Source organism: Solanum pennellii, chromosome 1, assembly GCF_001406875.1.
Source record: "Solanum pennellii chromosome 1, SPENNV200".
NCBI classification, from domain to species: Eukaryota; Viridiplantae; Streptophyta; class Magnoliopsida; order Solanales; family Solanaceae; genus Solanum; species Solanum pennellii.
The window spans coordinates 2,035,745-2,057,825 of record NC_028637.1 but is presented as its reverse complement, the minus strand read 5'-3'; the positions used below and the strand labels follow the sequence as shown (position 1 = coordinate 2,057,825).

General features: G+C 31.7%; 1 protein-coding gene, 9 non-coding genes and 2 pseudogenes across 10 annotated transcripts; all 12 read left to right on the top strand.

The window, feature by feature from the left end:
* Positions 1-2,795: 2,795 nt before the first annotated feature.
* On the top strand, positions 2,796-2,948 carry LOC114075751. The gene has a single exon (XR_003576147.1). It is a non-coding gene; the product is annotated as a U1 spliceosomal RNA (small nuclear RNA).
* Positions 2,949-4,326: 1,378 nt separating this feature from the next.
* On the top strand, positions 4,327-4,487 carry LOC114075741. The gene has a single exon (XR_003576137.1). It is a non-coding gene; the product is annotated as a U1 spliceosomal RNA (small nuclear RNA).
* Positions 4,488-5,630: 1,143 nt separating this feature from the next.
* LOC114075748 lies at positions 5,631-5,791 on the top strand. The gene has a single exon (XR_003576144.1). It is a non-coding gene; the product is annotated as a U1 spliceosomal RNA (small nuclear RNA).
* A 613-nt stretch (positions 5,792-6,404) lies between these two features.
* On the top strand, positions 6,405-6,521 carry LOC114075766. Its single transcript, XR_003576155.1, has one exon. It is a non-coding gene; the product is annotated as a U5 spliceosomal RNA (small nuclear RNA).
* Positions 6,522-7,561: 1,040 nt separating this feature from the next.
* On the top strand, positions 7,562-7,722 carry LOC114075744. The gene has a single exon (XR_003576140.1). It is a non-coding gene; the product is annotated as a U1 spliceosomal RNA (small nuclear RNA).
* A 1,460-nt stretch (positions 7,723-9,182) lies between these two features.
* On the top strand, positions 9,183-9,344 carry LOC114075746. Its single transcript, XR_003576142.1, has one exon. It is a non-coding gene; the product is annotated as a U1 spliceosomal RNA (small nuclear RNA).
* Positions 9,345-10,229: 885 nt separating this feature from the next.
* On the top strand, positions 10,230-10,390 carry LOC114075743. Its single transcript, XR_003576139.1, has one exon. It is a non-coding gene; the product is annotated as a U1 spliceosomal RNA (small nuclear RNA).
* Positions 10,391-11,022: 632 nt separating this feature from the next.
* LOC114075769 lies at positions 11,023-11,140 on the top strand. Its single transcript, XR_003576158.1, has one exon. It is a non-coding gene; the product is annotated as a U5 spliceosomal RNA (small nuclear RNA).
* Positions 11,141-11,693: 553 nt separating this feature from the next.
* Positions 11,694-11,854, top strand: LOC114075742. Its single transcript, XR_003576138.1, has one exon. It is a non-coding gene; the product is annotated as a U1 spliceosomal RNA (small nuclear RNA).
* A 1,433-nt stretch (positions 11,855-13,287) lies between these two features.
* On the top strand, positions 13,288-13,431 carry LOC114075752 (annotated as a pseudogene).
* Positions 13,432-14,638: 1,207 nt separating this feature from the next.
* On the top strand, positions 14,639-14,772 carry LOC114075753 (annotated as a pseudogene).
* A 417-nt stretch (positions 14,773-15,189) lies between these two features.
* On the top strand, positions 15,190-19,108 carry LOC107015307. The gene is made up of 5 exons (XM_015215535.2): positions 15,190-15,336; positions 16,360-16,470; positions 16,552-16,654; positions 17,971-18,163; positions 18,850-19,108. Exons 2-5 carry the CDS (start codon positions 16,390-16,392, stop codon positions 18,914-18,916), a joined length of 444 nt encoding a protein of 147 aa, XP_015071021.1. The 5' UTR covers positions 15,190-15,336; positions 16,360-16,389; the 3' UTR covers positions 18,917-19,108.
* Positions 19,109-22,081: the final 2,973 nt, after the last annotated feature.

Sequence of the window (22,081 nt, the reverse complement as noted above, 5' to 3'; positions counted from 1 at the left end):
AATTGAGTGTAATGGTGGTTGCTTGGGGATCAAGTAATATAAATTTTGTAACAAATTATCCTTTTTTATGTTCTTTTTATAAAATGCTAGTTTTTGTCCTCATCTCGAAATCGAGTATCTGTCATGAGATCTGACTAATCTTAATTCGTATAAAAAAAGTTACAATCAAAAGCTAAATCGCTTTCGAGGGTAGTAAGATTTTACACTTAGAGTTTGAATTCGAATATTATGGTTAAAGACATAGGAATCTTTTATTTGAGGTAGAATTGGGATCGACGATGATTTATACGAATCCCTTTTTAAGAGATATTGATTCTTGTTCTGTTATGATGTTCTACTAAATTAATCTTGAAGTCGCACTTTAAAAAGATGAAAACGTTTCTGATAAAAACATGATAGACACATTTGAGTCTGATCATATATATATGGTTAAAGACTGAGGAATACTTATTACTCTATTGGAGGTATAGCTAAGGTGGCTAAGTTATTTATCGAATTTCTCTTATTAAAAAATTACACTATTTTTTTTATAATGTTAACTTTTATATTCAGGTTGAAATCAATTAATCGTTATTGTATTCATATAATAAAATTTGATTTATTAAAAAAATTATGATTTAAAATATAAAACGCTTCCGATAAAAATAAGATTCCATACTTAGGATTAAACTCAAGAATTATAATTAAAGATATAAAAAATACATATTAGTTTATTAATAGATGTGAAGCACAATTAATTTATTTGAATCTTTCTTTGTCACAAAAATACACTCTATATGCAAGATTAGAAAATATTTATAAATAAATAGATATATGATATGTTGAAATTCTGTGATTTTTTGAATATATTTATTTTATAATATTTAAATCTCCTAATTAATATAGATATGGTCAATTTATTGCTTCAATTTTGTTTGATTGCTAATTTTAATCCCATTAAAGTTTTGATAATATTTGTAGGAATACGTTTCTATTTATATTCTAATCTTGTGAAGAATAAATTATCACATTGTGATATGGTGTAACGTTATTAATTTAATAATAATGTTAATCATAGCTAATTACTTTTCAAATTTATCACTTTACTTAGTAATTTCGTTTAATGTAGAAATGGTTGTTAATCACACTATCAACAACCGCTTGAAAAAAATAATAATATTATTTCGTCTTTTTAATTATTTAATTTGAAAATATATACTTACGTAAAGAGATTGTTTATATTATATAGAAGATTATATTATATTTATAAAAGTAGTTACTTTATTAATATATTAATTTTCTTTTTATTGAATTAAAGTTCAAATCAATAAATATTATATTTTTTAGAAAGACCTACTAACGTATAGTGTTTTCTTATGAAATTTGATATGTTACTCCGATAAAATGTAATAATTGAGAAAATTTTAATAGTTTCATATGTGGTAAAATTTTCATGTTTAAAAGAACACAAAATACATCGTCCCTCCGTCTAACTATAGTTATCTACTAAAAAAAAAGAGAGGATAATATTAAACTTAGTTTGTAATTTATCGTTATTATTAATTATAGTCCTTTCCTTGTTACATTTCTCAAAACATAGCATTTATTATAGGAAAAATTACTGAAATACACGTTTTATGTTTCACTTATTTTCAATATCTTCTTCTATTTCTAAAAATCTCTTATTTCTTTAATGTATCTGGCAACATACTAATGCATCTGAACCAGTATTTAATGTATCTGAGATACATATTACGTATTCAATTTATTATATAATGTATCCGAACTAGTTTTTAATGTATTTGAGCTATATATTATGTATCTGATTTATGTTATAATGTATCCAAGATACTCTGTAATGTATCCCGGCTACATATTAATGTATTTTGGTTTGTGTTACTTTTTAAGAGATTAATATAATTACAAACTAAAGAGAGATATATTTTAATTTCATATTAAAACTATGTGATTCCTAAAATTTATTCATTTTTATATTTAAAGAGTGATATAGTAAAATTATTCTTTTATTTATAATATTTTAAAGAGTGCGTCAAGTCAATAATGAATAACTATTATTGAATAGAAGTAGTACTTTTAAATCTAAATAAAATATCAATTTCAAACTATAACGATTTCAAATTATAACTCAAAATTATATCTGAATAAATTCTTTGAAATAAATAAATTTGACCAATTTATAAGTTTAGATAAACGAATGATGGTAGTGTACCAAAATAGAAGTTTCTAAACATGAAAATATTGTGTGTGCAACAAATTGTGAAACTGAAGTACCATTGTTCAATTTGCATTGAAACTAACATACTTTTCTTCTTTGTCTTATGAGAGAAGTTATTCTCTATTTTGTTTTAATTATTAGATATTCGATATCTATTGACTCGATTAATTTAAATTATATTCAATTTGTAATAATATAAATAAAATTCTTTTTCAATTTCATCCATGAAATTCTACGGGACATGTTAATATTATTGTCAATTTTTCGTCTACAAAAAACTAAAGTATATACTATGATATGACATTTTTATATCTGACTTTTTTCATTTTTCAAATACTTATGTAGATGTGTGACACTTATAATAAAAGGTATATAAAAATTTAATTTCACTAAAAAGTGTGCTAAACCATAGTTAAAATCAGATAGATATTTCTATTTTAATATGTCTCTAACCTTTGTAAGAATATATTACATTTACCAAATAGGAGAAAACAAGCACAAAAAGTCGCTCACCGATCTATACACAAAAAAAACTTTGATTTGGATAGATATAAAATAATAGGAAGGAACAACGAGAAACATACCTGCCTTGACGGGGTCAATGGGTGACCCATAAGATTCATGGCCTAGGTTGGTAACTTTCATTGCACTTTAGAAGGGCACTAACTTAAGATCTGCCTAAGTGATCGAGTCTACGTCATAATTTTCTTGATTTTGTTTACATATGTTAAAATGGGGTGATAATATTTTTGTTTTTCCCCATCATTTCTCTATCTTCCTTCCAATTATTTTTATGTTTTGAGGATTTATAACTTTGTCTAATATGAGAGGTTTTTCTCTATTTTTCTGACAAGCTCCTGCCAACACACGATTGATTCATCTGAACCTCATTTACGAGAAAATTATATTGCATGTATAACGTTTAATTTTTTTTTTTCATATGTATGATAGGCGATAAGTTTTGTTGGCTTATTCATTTGTTTATTTCTTTCAATTTTTTTCTCGTCCTTAGTAAAAATTTCAGATTCTGCAATTCAAGAGTAATAAGTACAAAACATCCTAAAGCGACATTAAGTGAAATCAAATTTTAAATTAATCAAACAACAAAGTATACAAGAAACATGATGATTTTCGATCGAATTTAAAGGAGCGATGAAATAGAAGAGAGAAAAAAAGAGTGTAGAAAGTACCACATTGATAAAATACAAGTAAATAATAACTTTGTCCCAATATAAAATTGCAGCACACCGTGTGAGCTCTGCAATTAGTGGCATACGCCAATTTTTGGAGGGGTTCTCTTATTTGAGTACCCCAACAATTACTAGTTTTAAATTTTTTTATATGTCTTATAATATAATTTATAGTATTATATATGAGCAAAATTTGAGTTACATTACAAAAAATTCAAATTTAAATTGCTTTTACTAAGGTACTTAGTTTGTATTTGAACCTTTTGGTTTGGTGAACCTTGTAGAAATAGTCGAAGTGCATGTAAGGCCAAAGAGAAAATAATAATATTATGATATTTTTCATGAAAAATATTTTCGGCCATGAACGCATAAGTTAAGGCAACTTTTGTAGTAAAGCATAGATTTTTGTTAACATCAGTTTCTACACTAGCCCCTTTAGTACAACTACATACTTGACTTTGTCTTTTACTCGATACTTTTTTTTTTGATGACAAGGAAAATCCGTAGCCGATACTTTGGGTACGTAAAAGATAAACCCTCCATACCCTGCTTCTATGCAATTTCTCGTAAATCACACAAGAGATATAACCCACACTAGGCCATTCCAGCGCCACGAGCTCGACCCACAAGGCAAACCTCTACTATCGCCGGCAAGGGGAAGGATTTCGAACTTGAAACCTCCAACATAAAAGTCTCAAGCCCAAACTACTAGGCCACCCAGAAAGGTATGATTCACTCAATACTAAAATTCACTAGGGCTTCTTAATCTTATTTTAATTTTCCCATGGGTATGGTAAATATTTATTTGCTAATAAATGAAAAAAAAAGAAAAGAGATTAAGGACAATATCCCTCATCGGTTGACACAAAGAAAACAAGTAGAAAGATGGGTATAAAAGAATTGGAAGGAACAACTAGAAACATACTTACCTGGATGGGGTCAATGGGTGATCAATAAGACCCATGGCCTAGGTTTGTGACCTCCATTGCACTTTGGAGGGGTGCCTACCTAAGGTCGATCCAAGTGGTCGAGCCTACGTCATAATTTGTTGCAGTGGGGGTTTGCGTTCGCGCAGCCCCTACCAATTCTTAAAGCAATTTTTTTTTGTGTTTTTGCATTGTTGATTTATATTTATATCTTTGAGCTTTTATGTAATTTGTTTAGTTGAACAATGAAAACCACTAAACGTATAATTGTATCATCAATTATTTACATGATGAGAAATTTTCTCGAGCTACGAAACTAATGAGTCGAATAATATCACAACATGTCAAGAATATCTTCGAAGTGTTTTAGCTAAATGTTTGCAATCAATGGTATACACCAATTTTTGGAGGGATTCTCTTCTCTAGAGGACCCAAACAATACTAGTTTTAATGTTTTCCTCTGTACCAAAAACACCCTATAAGTTTAGAAACTTTTGTAGTTAAGTTTAATTTTCCCATGCAAGAGTATGATAAATATTTGTTTGATATTAAATGAAACAAAAAATAATAAGAAGATGAATGACAATATTGTGGAAAATATTTCTTTTCTTTTAATGCAAAGGTAATTAATCTATGTGAACATTGTCAAGTCGTTTTGTATTATGTGAAATAGGAGAGTAACTTCCACATTACTGGTTAATGTTTATCTCAAGTGTCAATTTCTTTACTCCGTAAGAAAATATTCAGAAGACATGAAATTACTTTTTGTATGATAACAAATTTGTAACTTATAGAGTAAGGGTAATGAAAACGTTGATTATACATTAGTTTCTTACATTCTTTTAATGGATAAAAACGTAAATAATTTTCCTATTTAAGGATATCATTTGGGAGCTAAACACATAGAAGAAAAAACAAATGTCCTTTCTTTCATTTACTATCTCCTTCACCAATTTCTTTATTGGCTTAAATAGTCATTCTCCCTGTTGAGGATTCCCGGGCAATTGTTTTTGCGCAACTCCAAACTTTTAACCATGAGTACACATGTTTGAGAGTAACTGTGGAACCTTGGGTAGCGACCGCCTACAACGATTTACACTGGAGTTGGGCCGAAATCGTTTTCTCGACAGTGGCTTGTCGCGACACAGTATTTGTGTTAAGTTATTCACTACTTTATAATTTTAATCCAATATCAACATTGTAGTATTTTTCCCAACAAATATATCCCTCATCGGTTGACACAAAGGAAAACAAGTATTAAAATGGTTATAAAAAAAATAGGAAGGAACATTAAGAAGCATACATACCTAAACGTGGTCAATGGGTGATCAATAAGACCCATGGCCTAGATTTGTGACCTTCATTGCACTTTGAAGGGGTGCATACCTAAGGTCGGACCAAGTGGCTGAGACTACTTTTTCTTTTTCTTTGTCTTATGAGAGAAGTTATTCTCTATTTTGTTTTAATCATCGGGTATTTGATATCTATTGACTCGATTAATTTAAATTATATTCGATTTATAACGATATGAATTAAATTGAGTAATCATCTTGAACGATTCCATGTACCCCATGCTATTTACATGTATACGAATGACAACTTTGAGAATTATCAAGAAATGAATAAATAAATAGTCGAAAAGTCACTTATGATATTTAGGATCTTTTGAAAATAACTTCTCTAAATTGTGCTCTTACAAAATAGACGTAATCTCTTGGCTTATTCATTTGTTTATTTCTTTCAAATTTTGATTGTCCTTAATAAAAATTCAGACTATAATTCAAGTATTCAAGAGTACTAAGTACAAAACATCCTAACGCGACGTTTCATCAATTAATTTGTGACCATATATTTCTCCAGAATCACCAAGAAACTGAAGTGAAAACAAATCTTAAATTAATCGAACAATAAAAGTATACAAGAAACATGATGATTTTCGATCGAATTTAAAGGAGCGATGAAAAAGAAGAGAGAAAAAAAGAGTGTAGAGAGTACCACATTGATAAAATACAAGTAAAAACTAACTTTGTCCCAATATGAAATTGCAGCACAGATTGGCTTAATAACTTACGCAGCCACGCAGTGAGCACAAAGCGAACTATTCTTTCGCCTTTTACTAAAGAATACCGTGTGCGCGTTGCAAATAGTGGCATACGCCAATTTTTGGAGGGGTTCTCTTCATTGAAATCCCCAACAATACAAGTTTAAATTTTCTTTAGGAAAAAAATAGGGATAATGCACAAGTACCCCTCAACCTATGCTCGAAATCCCAGAGACACACTTATACTATACTAAGGTTCTATTACTCCCTGAACTTATTTTATAAGTAATTTTCTACCCCTTTTTAGCCTACGTGGCACTAGTTTGAAAAAAAAAGTCAACCATCGTTGGGCCCACAAGATAGTGTCACGTAGGTCAAAAAGTGGTAAAAAATTATTAATAAAATAAGTTTAGGGGGTAAAAGGACCTTAGTATAGTATAAGTGTGTCTCTGAGATTTCAGACATAGGTTGAGGGGGTACTTGGACATTATCCCAAAAAAATAAATAGCATAAAATACATTCTATTATACTTTTAGAACATTGATGCTCTGCTTCTACTGAGGTACTTAGTTTGTACTTGTTTCTTTTGGTTTGGTCCACATAGTAGAATTAGTCAAAGTGCACATAACCAAAGACATTAAGAGACGGTTGTATGAGATGAGTGGTCGGTACGAAGGAAAAATGTTTTTCATGAAAAATATTTTCGTCTAGGCACAGACCCGATAGGTTGAGCAACTTTTGCAGCAAAGTATAGAGTTTGGTTAACATCAGTTTAACACCTTTAATCTCATTACAACCTAGACACTTAGACTTTGTCAGTAAAATCGGATCATGTGATTTACTCAATACTTGTTGTTTTTCTAATGAAACCCCCACAGGAGAGGTAATTCGCAGTAGGGAAAGTTAGGTACAACGAGCTCGATCCAGAAAACAATTCTCTTGCTTTCTTTGGCTAGAGATTTCGAACTTGGACCACCCCGAAAGTTATGATATACTCAATACTGAAATTCACAAGGGCTTTTTAATGTTATTTTAATTTGCCCATGAGTATGGTAAAAGATTTGTTTGTTGTCTATCTTGTTTGCTATTAAATTAAAGAGATGAAAGGCAATATATCCCTCATCGTTTGACACAAAGAAAAACAAAGATCTAGATGGATATAAAACAATAGGAAGGAGCAATTGAAAAAATACTTACCTGGACGAGGTCAATGAGCGATCAATACGACCCATGGCCTAGGTTTGTGACCTCCATTGCACTTTGGAGGGGTGCCTACCTAAGGTCGGCCCAAGCGGTCGAGCCTACGTCATAATTTGTTGCAGCGGGGGCTTGCGTTCGCGCAGCCCCTACCAATTTCTTAAGCAAAATTTTCTTGTTCTTGTTGGCTTGTCTTTTAAACTTTAAGCAATTGTTGAACAAATAATCTGTTCAGTTAGACCATGAAAACCAGTAAACATATATAATTTTATCTCCAACATTTTTATCATGGACAAAAACAATGAGGAGAAATTTTCCCAGCTAATGAATCTAACGAACAATATCAAAACATGTTAAGAGTATTTTCGGATTGTTTTAGCCCCAATGATTTAAGGAGTAATATAAAAACCTTTGCTCTAAAGATACAACGTTCCATACGCAACTCGATAAAAAAAAAGGTGAATTTTATGTTTGGAGGATCCAACACGAGTCCAGTGTATCAATATTTTTAGAGAGTCTAAAAAAACATAGATTATACCATCGAAGAAGCAATTTAAACAAACACAACTGTTTTCTTTTTTCGAATTGATCAGTTGGAAAACACCGATGTTTGATCGAACACGTTGAAGGAAAAAAAAAACAAAGAGAAGGAGTGAGTTGAGTACCACATTGATAAAATACAAGTAAATACTAACTTTGTCCCAATGTTTGGAGGGATTCTCTTCTCTAGAGGACCCCAACAGTACTAGTTTTAATGTTTTCCCAAGATTTGTTTGATATTTAAATTTAATAAGAAGAAGATGAAAGGCAATATTGTGGATAATATTCGTAAGGATAAGTTACATCTTTTAGCTCTCTGTAATTAATCTATGTGAACATTGCTAAGTCGTTAGTATATGTGAAATAGGAGAGTAACTTCCATATGTGAAATAGGAGAGTAACTTCCATATTAGTGGTTCATATTTATCTCAAATGTCAGTTTTCTTAACTTCGTAAGAAAATATTCAGAAGACTTGAAGTTATTTTGGTATTATAACAAATTTGTCACTTAAGTGAGTAATGTTACATTGTATTGATTATACGTTAGTTTCTTACATTCTTTTAATGGATGAAAATGTAAATAATTTTCCTATTTAAGGATATCATTACATTCTTTTAATGGATGAAAATGTAAATAATTTTCCTATTTAAGGATATCATTTGGGAGCTAAACACATAGAAGAAAAAAACAAATGTCCTTTCTTTCATTTACTATCTCCTTCACCAATTTCTTTATTGGCTTAAATAATCATTCTCCCTATTGTGGATTTCCGGACAATTGTTTTTGTGCAACTCCAAACTTTTAACCATGAACACACGTGTTTGAGAGTAACTGTGGAATCTTGGGGAGCGATCGCCTACAATGATTTACACCGGACTTGGGCCAAAATCATTTTCACGACAGTGACATGTCACGACACAGTGTTTGTGTTAAGTTATTCACTACTTTATAATTTTAGTCCAATATCAACATTGTAGTATTTTTCCCAACAAATATATCCCTCATCGGTTGACGCAAAGGAAAACAAGTATTAAGATGGTTATAAAAAAAATAGGAAGGAACATTAAGAAACATACATACCTAGACGTGGTCAATGGGTGATCAATAAGACCCATGACCTAGATTTGTGACCTTCATTGCACTTTGAAGGGGTGCTTATCTAAGGTCGGCCCAAAGTGGTCGAGCCTACGTCACAATTTGTTGCAGTGGGGGCATGCGTTCGCGTGTCCCTACCCAATTCTTAAGCAAAAATTTTCTTATTTCAGATTTTGTTCGTCTCTCGGGTAGGGGCTGCGCGAATGCAAGTGGGGAACTGGTAAGATTTCCATCTCCAGTCTTATCATTCACTTCTTGTCAGTGATTGTTATCTTTTGTATTCAGATTACCTAGTCAGAAATAATAAAAGACGAAAGGAAAAAACAAAGAACTAATCCGAGTCCACAGAACCAACCTTGTGTCCTTAAGAAATTTAATCCTCTCAAATACCTGAAATTGCAGATTTATTCCTCCTGAGATAAAACGGATTAACTATTAAAGAATTAGTGATACCTCAAACTTCGATAATTTCAACGAGGTCAAAATAACAACAACAAATCCACACACAGACACGATCGATCAATTTTAAGTAGTTTTACCGCGTGTTCCACCTCTTCTTCTTTGTAACCTAGCCTTTCTTTTTTGCTCCTTTCTCGATCATTAATGTTCAACACTTGAGTTGATCACACTCTATACACATGAAAAATAGATCAATAATTGCAACATTCAGATTAAAACTAATCTTAACTTTCTCATTTTTATTTTCCTATCAGACATCACAATTGTATGAAGAATAAAACGAAAAGAAGAAATGAAACTATGGAGTTTTTCGGTTAGAAAAGAAAAATACTTTTCATGAAAAATATCTTCCTCTCTACCAAAAAACACCCTATAACTTGAGAAACTTTTTTTCGATAAGTTTAATTTTCTCAAGAGTAATGATAAAAGATTTGTTTGATATTAAATGAAACAAAAAATAATAATAATAATAAAAAGATGAAGGGCAATATATCCCTCATCGGTTGACACAAAGAAAACAAGTATTAAGATGGGTATAAAATAATAGGAAGGAGCATCAAGAAACATACTTACCTGGACGGGGTCAATGGGCGATCAATAAGACCCATGGCCTAGGCTTGTGACCTCCATTGCACTTTGGAGGGGTGCTTGTCTAAGGTCGATCCAAGTGATCGACCCTACGTCATAATTTGTTGCAGCGGGGGCTTGCGTTCGCGCAGCCCCTACCAATTTTTAAGCAAAATTTTCTTGTTTTTTGTTTTTTGCTGATTTACATTTTGATCTTTTAAACATTATGTAACTGTGGAACAAATTTATCTGTTCAGTTGGACCATGAAAACCAGCAACACATATGTTTGTATATTTAACATGAACAAAAAAAAAAAAGGTGAGAAATTTTCTTGAGCTACGGAACTAATGAGTCTAGCGAACAATATCATAACATGTTAAGAGTATCTTCAAATTGTTCCCTCAATGATTTATAGAGTATCTTCGGATTGTTCCCTCAATGATTTATAGATTATAAGCTCTGAGATACAATGTTCCATACACAACTCGATAAAAAAAGACATAATATATAAATATGCCCTCTAACTTGGCTTCGAATCACATTTATGCCCTTCAACTTTGAGTGTGCTCAAGTAAACACTTAAACTTGTATAAAGTTGAACAAATAGACACACATGTCATCCTACATATAATTTTTTGTCCTACGTGGCGTCCTACGTGTATTGTGCCATGTAGGCTCACGTGTTTATTATTTAAAAGTTGGATATTTAAAATTTCCAACTGATCAAATTCGAAAAAAGAAAACACATACTTTGTCCCAATATAAAATTGCAGCACAGATTGGCTTAAGAACTCACGCAGTGAGCACAAAGCGAACTATTCTTTCGCCTTTTACTAAAGAATACCGTGTGCGCGCTGCAATTAGTGGCATGCGCCAATTTTTGGAGGGGTTCTCTTCTTTAAGAGTACCCCAACAATTCTAGTTTAACATTTTTCACGTGGGATGCCATATGGGATGTATGTCTTTACTTGTTTAATCTTATATAAGTTTAAGTATTTATTTGTGTTAGATTCAAAGTTGGAGGACGTAGATACACAAAAGGTCACGTATGGAACTTTAAATATTTAAATCACTTTTACCTTCACTAGAATTTTTTCGTTACGCCAAGGAGATCCAGTAGTTTAAATATATATAACCAAAAGGATAATATATAAATATGCCGTTTAACTTAGCTTCAGTTGACGTTTATGCCCTTCAACATTGAGTGTGTATAAGTAGACATACGTCCTATATGGCATAATAGATGTAGGACACCACAGAATTGTCATGTAGGGTGTCATATAGGATGAATGCGTCTATTTAATACTCATAAAAAAGTCCAATCGAAAATAATTTATCTATCATCCTGTTTATTGTCTATTTGGTACCATAAATCAAGGGCAAAATGTCCCTTATCGGATGGCACAAAGAAAAACAAAGATCTAGATGGATATAAAATAATAGGAAGATGCAACAAGACACATACTTACCTGGACGGGGTCAATGGGCGATCAATAAGATCCATGGCCTAGGTTTGTGACCTCCATTGCACTTTGGAGGGGTACTTACCTAAGGTCGGCCCAAGTGGTCGAGCCTACGTCATAATTTGTTGCAGCGGGGGCCTGCGTTCGCGCGGCCCCTACCCAATTCTTAATCAAAATTTGTTGGTTTTAGTTACTAGTAATTTTCTCTCACCATTGTTCATTTTGATGTTCGTAATTTTATTAAAGATTTTACAAAATGTACTTCGAAAAAAGTTAGACTTTTGTGTATTTATGAGTGGGGTACAAGAACATTTTTGAATACTTCGAGCAACGTAGATTATAAGACATACTTAAAGTAACCTTACAAGATGCAATTTCAAGACCTTGAGCAAAGCCAACTATTCTTTCGACTTTTACTAAAGAATACTGTGTGCATGCTGCAATTAGTGGTATATGACAATAAAGTCCCCCACGGAAACAATCTCGAATAACCTAAAGCGCGACACTTATTTTAGGACAAACACTTATTTTGAAACGGAGGGAGTAAATGTCTTGGCCAACTTCTTCATAACTAAACTATATTGATGAAGAATGCCCTTATATCCCTAATCTGACAAAGCTTTTCTTTCATGTCCTCAACCTTGTATCCGTTAACTTTGAAAAAAAATCATATGTATATATGTATATCTATCTAGAGAAACTGACAGAAATTAGAATATAAACAACAGTGCACCGAACAGTTCCCTTGTGTTGTTGGTACAGTACTTAGAGGAACCATCTTTGAAATCATGGTTCAAATCGTGTGTTTATATTTCTTTCTATTTTGAAAATCCTGACTCTAACAGTAATCGAAATTCAACATTTAATGTTTTAATCGTACAAGAAAGTCAAAATGACAAAACTTAAGTCGTTTCTGTAGATAATGAAGGACTGAATATTTATGTATACCACATTGATAAAAAATGAGTAGATACTTATTTTTTATTTTTGGAGGGGTTTTCTTATTTTGAGTACCCCAACAATTTTAGTTTAACAATTATTTTATGTTGTGCAAGGGAAAATTAATGGTATAATATATAAATGTGCTCTTTAACTTGGTTATAGTAGTTTTACATAACATATTACATGTTGGAGCTATGTACGATACAAATTTTCATGTAGATACAAATTTTCATGTAGAATGTCATATAAGACGTATGTGTCTGTTTGTTCAATGTAATACAACTTTAAGTGCCTATTTGTGTATACATGAAAATCAAAATATATATTTTTTTTAAAAATTTGATATGTTGTATATAACCATAACAACGAAAGGAAAATTTATACTAAAATAGTTTTTAAAATTTGATATGTTGTATATAACCATAACAACGAAAGGAAAATTTATACTAAAATAGTTTAAATGAATGATCCAATACTGTAACTCATTACCTAACCCATTTTGAACCAAGCAAATTTGAATTGAGTTGGATCTTGATCCGATTTGTTGTCTCGACCTATTATTGACCCGTTCAAATTTTTGACCCAACACGCCCAATTGCCACTCCTAGCTCCGGCCTTTGGATGTTATTATACATCTCTAACTAACAAAAAAATTTAACTAAAACACTATCTCATACAAAGTTCAATAATATTGTCCATTGCAATTTGGAGGGTGCCTACCTAAGGTCGGTCCAAGTGATCAAGCCTATGTCATAATTTGTTGTCGTGGGGACTTGCGTTCACGCAGCCCCTACCAATTCTTAAGCAAAGTTTTCTTCTTTTACCCAAACTATGTTTGTCTAGTGCTACAAACTCTTAAAATGTCGATGGATGCATGATGGTCCTCGAGAAGTAGTGCATTTTAGAGGATCTAACATCGAGAGAAATAGTGCATTTTAGAGGATGTAACATCGAGAAGTAGTTCATTTTTGGATAACAACATTTTTTGAAGAGTCTAATAAAAATACAAATTAGAAGGGTCCTTCACTATAAACTTAAAACACGAATTTGCATTCGATTCAACTTACTCAAGATGCTCACTCCAACGATATTTCATCGATCATCTCACAAGCATATATTTTTCTGATTTTATGAGTAATTACACAACACAATATAGGTTAAATCGTTTCGTTTTGAAAAGAATAATATATTTCTTGATTTTCAATCATAAAAAAGTAAATTGAAGAAACAAAGAGCAATATTTTGAAGGAGTACCACATTGATAACATACAAGTAAATACTAACTTTGTCCCAATATAAAAATGCTGCAATTAGTGGCATACGCTAATTTTTGGAGGGGTTCTCTTATTTAGGAGTTACCCCAAAAGTACTAGTTCCAACTTTTCTAATATGGTCTTATAATGTTTTTTGTTTTTTTTTTATGATATTGTTAACAACAATCTTTGTTGAAGGTTGGCAAAAAATCTGATTAAGAGTGGGGAAATATTTTTCTGTTAATGATGGAAAGAAACAAAATAACATGAGGGAAATGATAATATAGGGAGAAAATTAAAGCTTATTATATGAGATTTCGATGTTGGAGGTCTCGAGTTTGAAATCCCTTGGATTTCGATGTTGGAGGTCTTAAGTTTGAAATCTCTTGCCCGCAAAAGCAAGGGATTTGCCTTCTACGTCGAGCTCGTCTCACCAGACTTGCCTAGTGCGGATTACATCTCTTATGTGGTTTGCCAGTTATTCTATAGAAGCGGGGTTTTACCCTGTGAACACCCAAAAAAAAAAGCTGCGGATTTCCCTTGTCATTAACAAAAAAATAAAATAATTTAGTTGATTAATGTTATGAGATTTAAACTTTATATAAGCAAAATGTCTCTCATTAAGCCTTGGTAGGATCATCGAAACACACAAAACATATTATTATGACTTTATGGGGAAAAAAAATTACACAAAGGAAAAGAAGGATTTGAATGGGATATATAATACTATGAAAGAACAACAAGAAACATACTTACCTGAACGGGTTAATGGGCGATTTTCAAGGCCCATGAGTTAGGTTGGTGACTTCCTTTGCACTTTAGAAGGGTGCTTACTTAAGGTCGGTCCAAATGATTGAGAGCCATCCATTTCGATATTTCATCTATCATATTTTGAACATATATCTCTAAGAAGCTGAAGCGAATTCAAAATTTAAACATGCTTATACAAGAAATACATAATAAAGCAATACATTTTAAAAAAAAAGAGTGAGAGAATCGAAGACGTATCTAAGATTTTGAAAGGACGAGTGCACTTTACAAAAATTAAATTTAAGATATTAAATTTGAGTGATTTGGCATTTATTTCTATACATAATTTAAAATGATGAGTCTATTTTTTTAAAATATAAACTTGTAATATAGGGTTAAGTTTTATTTTGAAAAATTGAAATTACAATTTAGAATCTCAATAACATATTTTATTTCCCAAAATAGGACTAAATATGCTCAATTCACTAAGATTAGGATCAAAATGAACAAGTCAATAACTTAAGAGACTTAAATAGCTATTTTCCTTTTCCTTAAGTATCAATTTTTGATATTTTTTTCCCCAAATCAAACCTCCCTGCTGCTCCGCCGTCAATTCGCCGCCGTCCGTCCACCTCCCTGCGCCGGCGTGCCGCTGCTGCAAGTCTTCCACATCGACCGCCGCCGTCCTCCATAACTGTAAGTTTCTCTTCAAAAACTATTCCTGGCCTTATTTAGTGTAGTTGTTCCTCTTTTTTTTTTGTCAAATCGTGCTTTGCTTTATAATGATTTCTATAGTATATGCTTTGATATGATTTTCATTGAGTTGAAGGTCTATTCGAAATAACCGGAGTAGTATTTGTTATATTGTTGTTTATACCTAAATTTTATGGTTTGCTTGATAGAGTTTTGCTGGCTGTATTTTCATCTAGTAGTTAGAAAGAGGATGGAAGACGTATTGATGATCCAGTATTGAAAATATATTCTTATTTTAAACATGTATTGAAGAGAGAAATAACAAGATGAGGCACTTAAGGGTGTCACGTAGTGATCAATGAACTTGGTGGAGAATCAATAGGTCACTGGTAACACTAGGTGATTTCGTTTTCATACGTTCAAGTCTTGGTGGATAGAATTCCACGGTGATTGTACTGGTAGGAGTTAGTAAGTACCGCGTGAAATTAGCTGATAGCTGACCCAGACTCCACGGTGTAGAAGCTGCTAAATATTCATACATTGCTAAGACGAGACAATGGAATGGCTACCACTACTTATAACAACAAGGAATTGGCAAACTATGGTAAATTCAAGCACTATTTGCAAAAATCAAAACATCTAACAAACTTTCCTGCCAATTCTGTGTACTAAGCTGTCATCCAAGGACTTCTCCATATAATGTCGGATATACAATTTTTTCTTCATTTGCTGTTGCATTATCCCTGTTCAATTCAGTGTTTTAGGTAAGCGAGCGCAAGCAATGAAGCGAAGCGATGCGAGCCTTCTACGCTTCACAGACTAGAATGAGTATGTGAGCGCCTCATCGCTTAAAGCGTGAAGCGGCGCCTTATCGCTTTTTTCTGCTTCACGCTTCCTGAACACTGGTTCCGTTAGTACCTAATTTGTATGGTTATAATCACCATATACTACCTGGAACACTTTTTAATATCCCATTACTTCTCACCTTGCAATAATGTTTAAAAAGGTTTTTCCTCTTCCCATCAGGTGTCCTTTTTAACTGCACGCTAAAGAAAGATGAAAGAACAGATGGCTATATTAGGGAATAATAGAATTGAAGATGTTCGGTGGCTTTGTTCCTTAACCGAATCTGAGCTTGTAAGTAATCTCTGCTCATTTTTTCCTTTTTCTTTTGGGTGATGACCAATATCTTATGCGTGATCTGGTTGAATTTTTTAGGATTTATTGATAGGTTTGAAAGTTCTGATACAACAACGTGCCAAAAAGATTGGTCACAAGTCTTTAGCTAACAAGTTTGATTTGAAGACCCTTCGAGCCCTCAGTGAGTTTTTTCTTCCTCCTCTCCATAAGTTTGTAACATTTATTCATTACTTGAATGGTGCATCATCTATAAACTGCTGTTTGCTGTAGAAATTGGTGAATTTTTTGTCTGTTTTTACTTGCTTTCAGATGGATAGTAACTTCTGTTTATAAAAAATATTGTTACACTTGAGCTCGATAACGAAAAAATTGCACATTTATAGCTAGTAAAGAACAAGGGAGAAGGAAAGAATGAAATCAGAAGATAAGAAGAGGGGTTATGAGAGGAGAGAACCCAGCTTTTCAGTCATTACATCATTATAATACCTTCCCAATATAATTTAAAGAAAGATAGGTAAAATGGGCAAACAAGTCGGAGATGACATATTAGAGGGTTCTAGAAGGCTTAGTATGTACTAGGAGCGTCTTGAAAGAGCGTTTATCTATGAAGAGTGTTAATGGATTCATAAGCATCCATGAGGGTGACAGGGTTGGCTATCCTCACTAGAGACTTGATTCTCTTGTTTCTATACATTGACAAATCAAGTTACAAAGTGTAATTCTGTAAGATAAAGGCTAATCATCATCATATTGGTTGCTCCTTATAACTGTCCACATTTCCACATCGCTGAAGTTTATTGAACTTATATATAAAATCGCTAAACCTCCCGAACATTAGCCAAGGTAGAACATCCACTGGGAATCCTTTAAATGCTCATTAAATCAGTAATTAACTCGATTCATTACTTGTTAAACATAATTCAGCTTCATCTATCTAAGAATTTGGTAGGTTTCAAAATATTTTCCTTGCCTTCTAATCCAGCCCTCGGATTGGTGCCACCAAACTCAGGAAAATAAAGCTTCATTTTCGGAGCTTCTGTGCTGAATAGGGGATGTGATTTCGTACTGGTTCAATGACAGAAGCGAGAAGCGAGGTGAAGTAGTAAGCACAGAGCAATTGCTGCTTCTTCTTATAAGAAGAAGAATCATAGCTTATACAAAACTTGGTATTTAGAAACACAATGTATTTTTTCACATATCTTAAAAGTTGCTTCTTCTTGTGTTGTGTTATTTGTCCTGCATGAATATCTTGCATTACTCTAACTTCAAAAAACTTTACCATATATGCCTTAATGCGATCAGGTTTACTCCCCTGGATATTTTGCAAAACAAGTCACATAGTCACACCTGTTTTTTGGCTGCCAAGGCTTTAACCTTACCAAAGTCTTTTTTAGTGTAATTATTACTCTTAATTATAACTTGCAGAAAGAATCCATGTAGTTGACATGTATCACACGTCGGTTTAACTGAAGTTTTGATCACTTCACTATCTGGCAGGTTTCGTTTTGATGGAGAATCTTAAAGGAAAACTTAGAGATCTCTCCGGTACACCTGATACAGCCGAGTCCTCATCAACTTTAGATGCATGTAATTTGTTGAATTATGATCGAGACAAGACTTTTGCAAATATGGGGGTTGAACAGCTGAGCTCCTACATTTGCAACGACAAGAGGAAGAGAATTTTGGAGATGTAAGTTCTCTAGAACTCATTTAATCATTACCCGTAAGTTGATTTATGGATCATATTGGATATTATTCTGAAGTCATTCTTCCGGTCCATCCTCGCCTATGATTCCCCAACTTGTAGATATCTCAGTTGAGACAAAGATCACTAGGTGATTTCTTCTCGTTTGTCTAAGTTTTGGTGGACAAAGTTACGTGGTACCTGTTGTTGGTGGGAGGTAGTAGGTATCCCATTGAATAACCGAGGTGCACACAAGTTGGCTCCAGATACCACGATTATAAGACAAAAAGCATAACTTCACGATTCATGCATTTTTTGAGCAATCTCATTTTCTGAAATTTAATCAGATATGCATAAAACTTTTGGTTTCCTTGATACGTTAAGTCACATTATTTTCTATAGTTTATAGCTCTGGTAAAAAAATTGTCTCCCGTGGTGTCCGGTTATCGATTATCCTCAAGGCCTCGACTAACTCGGATTCATGTTCTGCAAGGCCTATTCAAGAGGGAAGCGCTCCTTTTCATGATTTTTTCTATTCTCAGGGTTTGAACCTAAAACCTTTGGTTATACGTCTTGTAATTGAACTCTAGATATCGTGTATTTCGATATTATTTTTCTGTCTTCTAAAAATAAATGATTTCAGACCTTCACACTCTCTGTGTATTTTTTAAACTATATTGTGTGTGCTGTAGGTTTTCTGAAGACATGGCCCCAAATAGAAAGCAGAGAGTTAAAAGTGACAACAGTAGATCCATTTAGCAATATAAACAATATTATAATTTTTCCCCTAAAATGTAATATTCAAATTTTGATGTTAGGGATATTATTCCCAATTTTGCTTTTCATTTTTTGAACTATATTTTATCTAGCTTTAATATTTATTTTTTTACTTTTAATTACAAAAGAGTTTGTTTATAGAAAGTATAGAGGATTCTCATATGGTTGCTTTTCAAGTGTAGCAGCTTTTGCTCTTTTTTGGTTTTTGTTATTATTGATCTTCTTATCCTTTTAGAGACGGATTCAGAATTTGAAATGTATATGTTTATACTTCCTACGTCTTTTGTATCGGTTTCCCACCCGATATCATGTACTTGCATTAGACTTGATGAATTCGGATTAACTTATATTAAAAGCCCGTATTAAGTTAAGAAGTAAGATGGTGTACATATCAATTCAGATAATATGATAATCGAAGTATAGGAAACAACACGTAATAATAAAATTGAAGAATAAGATAGCAATAGAGTAATACAACATATCCAGTTAAATTTCACTAAATGTGTTTTGAGGGGCTAGAGCGTATACATACTTTACTACTACCTCGAGAAGATAGATAGTAATAGAGTAATAACCTTTCATATTGAAATAGAATAATGGATGATTTTCAATTATGATTAATCTTCTACCATAATCCTCGTCCTCTAATTAACTAATGGTGTTGTAAAAAGCATAAAAGGTACTTCTATAAATTACTTGTTAATTAGTGAGCAATCGTGTAATTGAATGGTTATATACTTATTTATTGGAAAAAATACTATATATTAATTTGTAAATGTAAATAAATATAAACTCTCTTCCCAATGCTCACACATATCTTTAAAAAGTATATTCTCTGATCTAGTGAGTAGAAGTGATAAAACCCTAATCTAGAGATTATACGAAAATAACTTTATCGTTTAAGATAAAAATAGATCTAGCATAATTATAAGTTACGAGTTCATATAAATCTAGTTAAAAAAAGATTCAGTAAATAATATCACAAGTATTTAATCGTGTTGATATTTGAGGATGTAGTCTAGTGGTCAATGAAGTGTGTGATTAAGATTTCAGATTCAATTTTGAACGAACACAAAATAAAAACACTAAATAATTCTTCACAAACATAAAATTCTAATTTCGTTACGGATCAAAGCTCTCCTTCATTTGAAAATATCACTACACTCAGTGATAGATCCAGAATTTTTATTAAGGGGGTTCGGAAAAAAGAAAATAGTGGTTTGAACTCCTAATCACTAAGTCAACCTCTAATCTTATATGCAGGAGGTTCAAAATCAATATATAAACATAAAAATCCTTAAAAATACCTTAAATATACAACGTAATTTTTTACCGTGGGGTTCACCAGATCCGCCCCTGATTAAACCATATCTTAGTTCAATCGGTATTCACTCGATTATTTTATTGAATACTTATTATCAATAGATATATCAAAAAATTTTGGTATTAACTTATACGGATAATTTTTATTTTATGTAACACTGTTGAAATTTGAATTTGAATCTTTAATATTTATATTTATTTTATTGATCGCTAAATTACGAAAAAAGTGTTTTATATATGCAATTTTTTTTATTATATATCTTCAATTCAATTAAAGTTAGGAACACTATTACATAATTACATAGAGAAACAATTATGGAACACAAGAACAAAGCAACGTTCATTTTTGCAGAGATTAATAGTAATTTTTATAATTTTTTATTTATATTTTTCTGCAAAATTTTCATCTGCTTTATGCAAGTGGCATTTTCCAAAAAGTTTAAATAAAAGATAAAAAAGAATTAATTCTTATTTTTAAAATAATAATTAAAAATAAGAAACTGCCAAAAAATGAACTGAATTTCATGAATGTTTTATTCTTCAGATGTTATTATTTTAGTAATTATTTACTGAAAGCTAATTACATCATACTTAATGATAATCTTATTAATTAAATTAATTAACGGTCTTATTTGTTGATATTTACCTCATTTAGAGGGTAAATAACTAATTACTATGGATGGAATACTGTAATTAGTAGAGGAGAATCAACTTATCAAACTTTCAATCCTTCTATTTTAATCATATTACGTACTCGGTGAAGATTCGAATAACTGATCTTAGTTTATTTGATGGTATGATAATTTACCTCTTTATTTTCGATTTCGAGCACTAAAATGCAATTGAGTTTCGTAGAAAGTATTTTTCTATCTTTAAAAGTGAAATTTTTTGACGTAAATTTAAATTAATTTGATTTTACAAAGTGAGTAGTGGACATTCAACACTAATTGGGAAGTTGTTTTTTAAAAAAACACTTTTTTGTTCCAATTAGCATTTTTTGAATTTCGAAATTCAAATAAAGTTATCCATGACTATAAATTTTTTATATATTTTTAAAATATTTTGACAAATTGACAATTATTGTAACTTGTTAGTTCTTTTTGTATAGATAACTTATTAGTTTATTTCATGAATAAATTCCTGATCAAACTTAAATTACTTGATTTTTAAAAAGTGAAAAACGTCACATAAATTTTTGTTTTTTTTCTCTATCGTCCTATTGAGTACAATTTGCATGTTCATATTTGCATGATTTTTATTTATTTGTATTTTTAATAATAATATATAAATATAAACATGAGTTTATCATGCATGACCAAAGTACACAAAAGTGGCAACCCCTCAAAATTATCCTCTAATTTCATGATTTTTCAAATGCAAATGTCATGATTTCATATTCATGTAAATTTAATTTTCACATTGTTTATGTTTTTATTACACTACAACTTGATGGTTCCATAAAAATAGAAATAAGATTTGTGGACGTCTATCTATCTCACCACGCTGTCCTACTCATATAAAGGCTGGCGGAAGGAATGCTTTGCTCATCTTTCTTACGACTCGTTACCGCAACGCTCGTTCACCAGAATATTTTACGCTCTTCAAATCGTCAGTTATAGAATTATACTGGATATACTTTTATTATTGTATTTTCTGTACAATTTTTTCACTATCTTTTTTTTCTTCTTACTGTTTTTAATATGCTTTAATTACTCAAGTCGATGACCTATCGATATATTTCTATCTTTTCAAAATCAGTCTATGTACTCATCACCCTTTCCAAACCTGATAGAATTATAGTATGCTTGATTACTTGAGTCGATG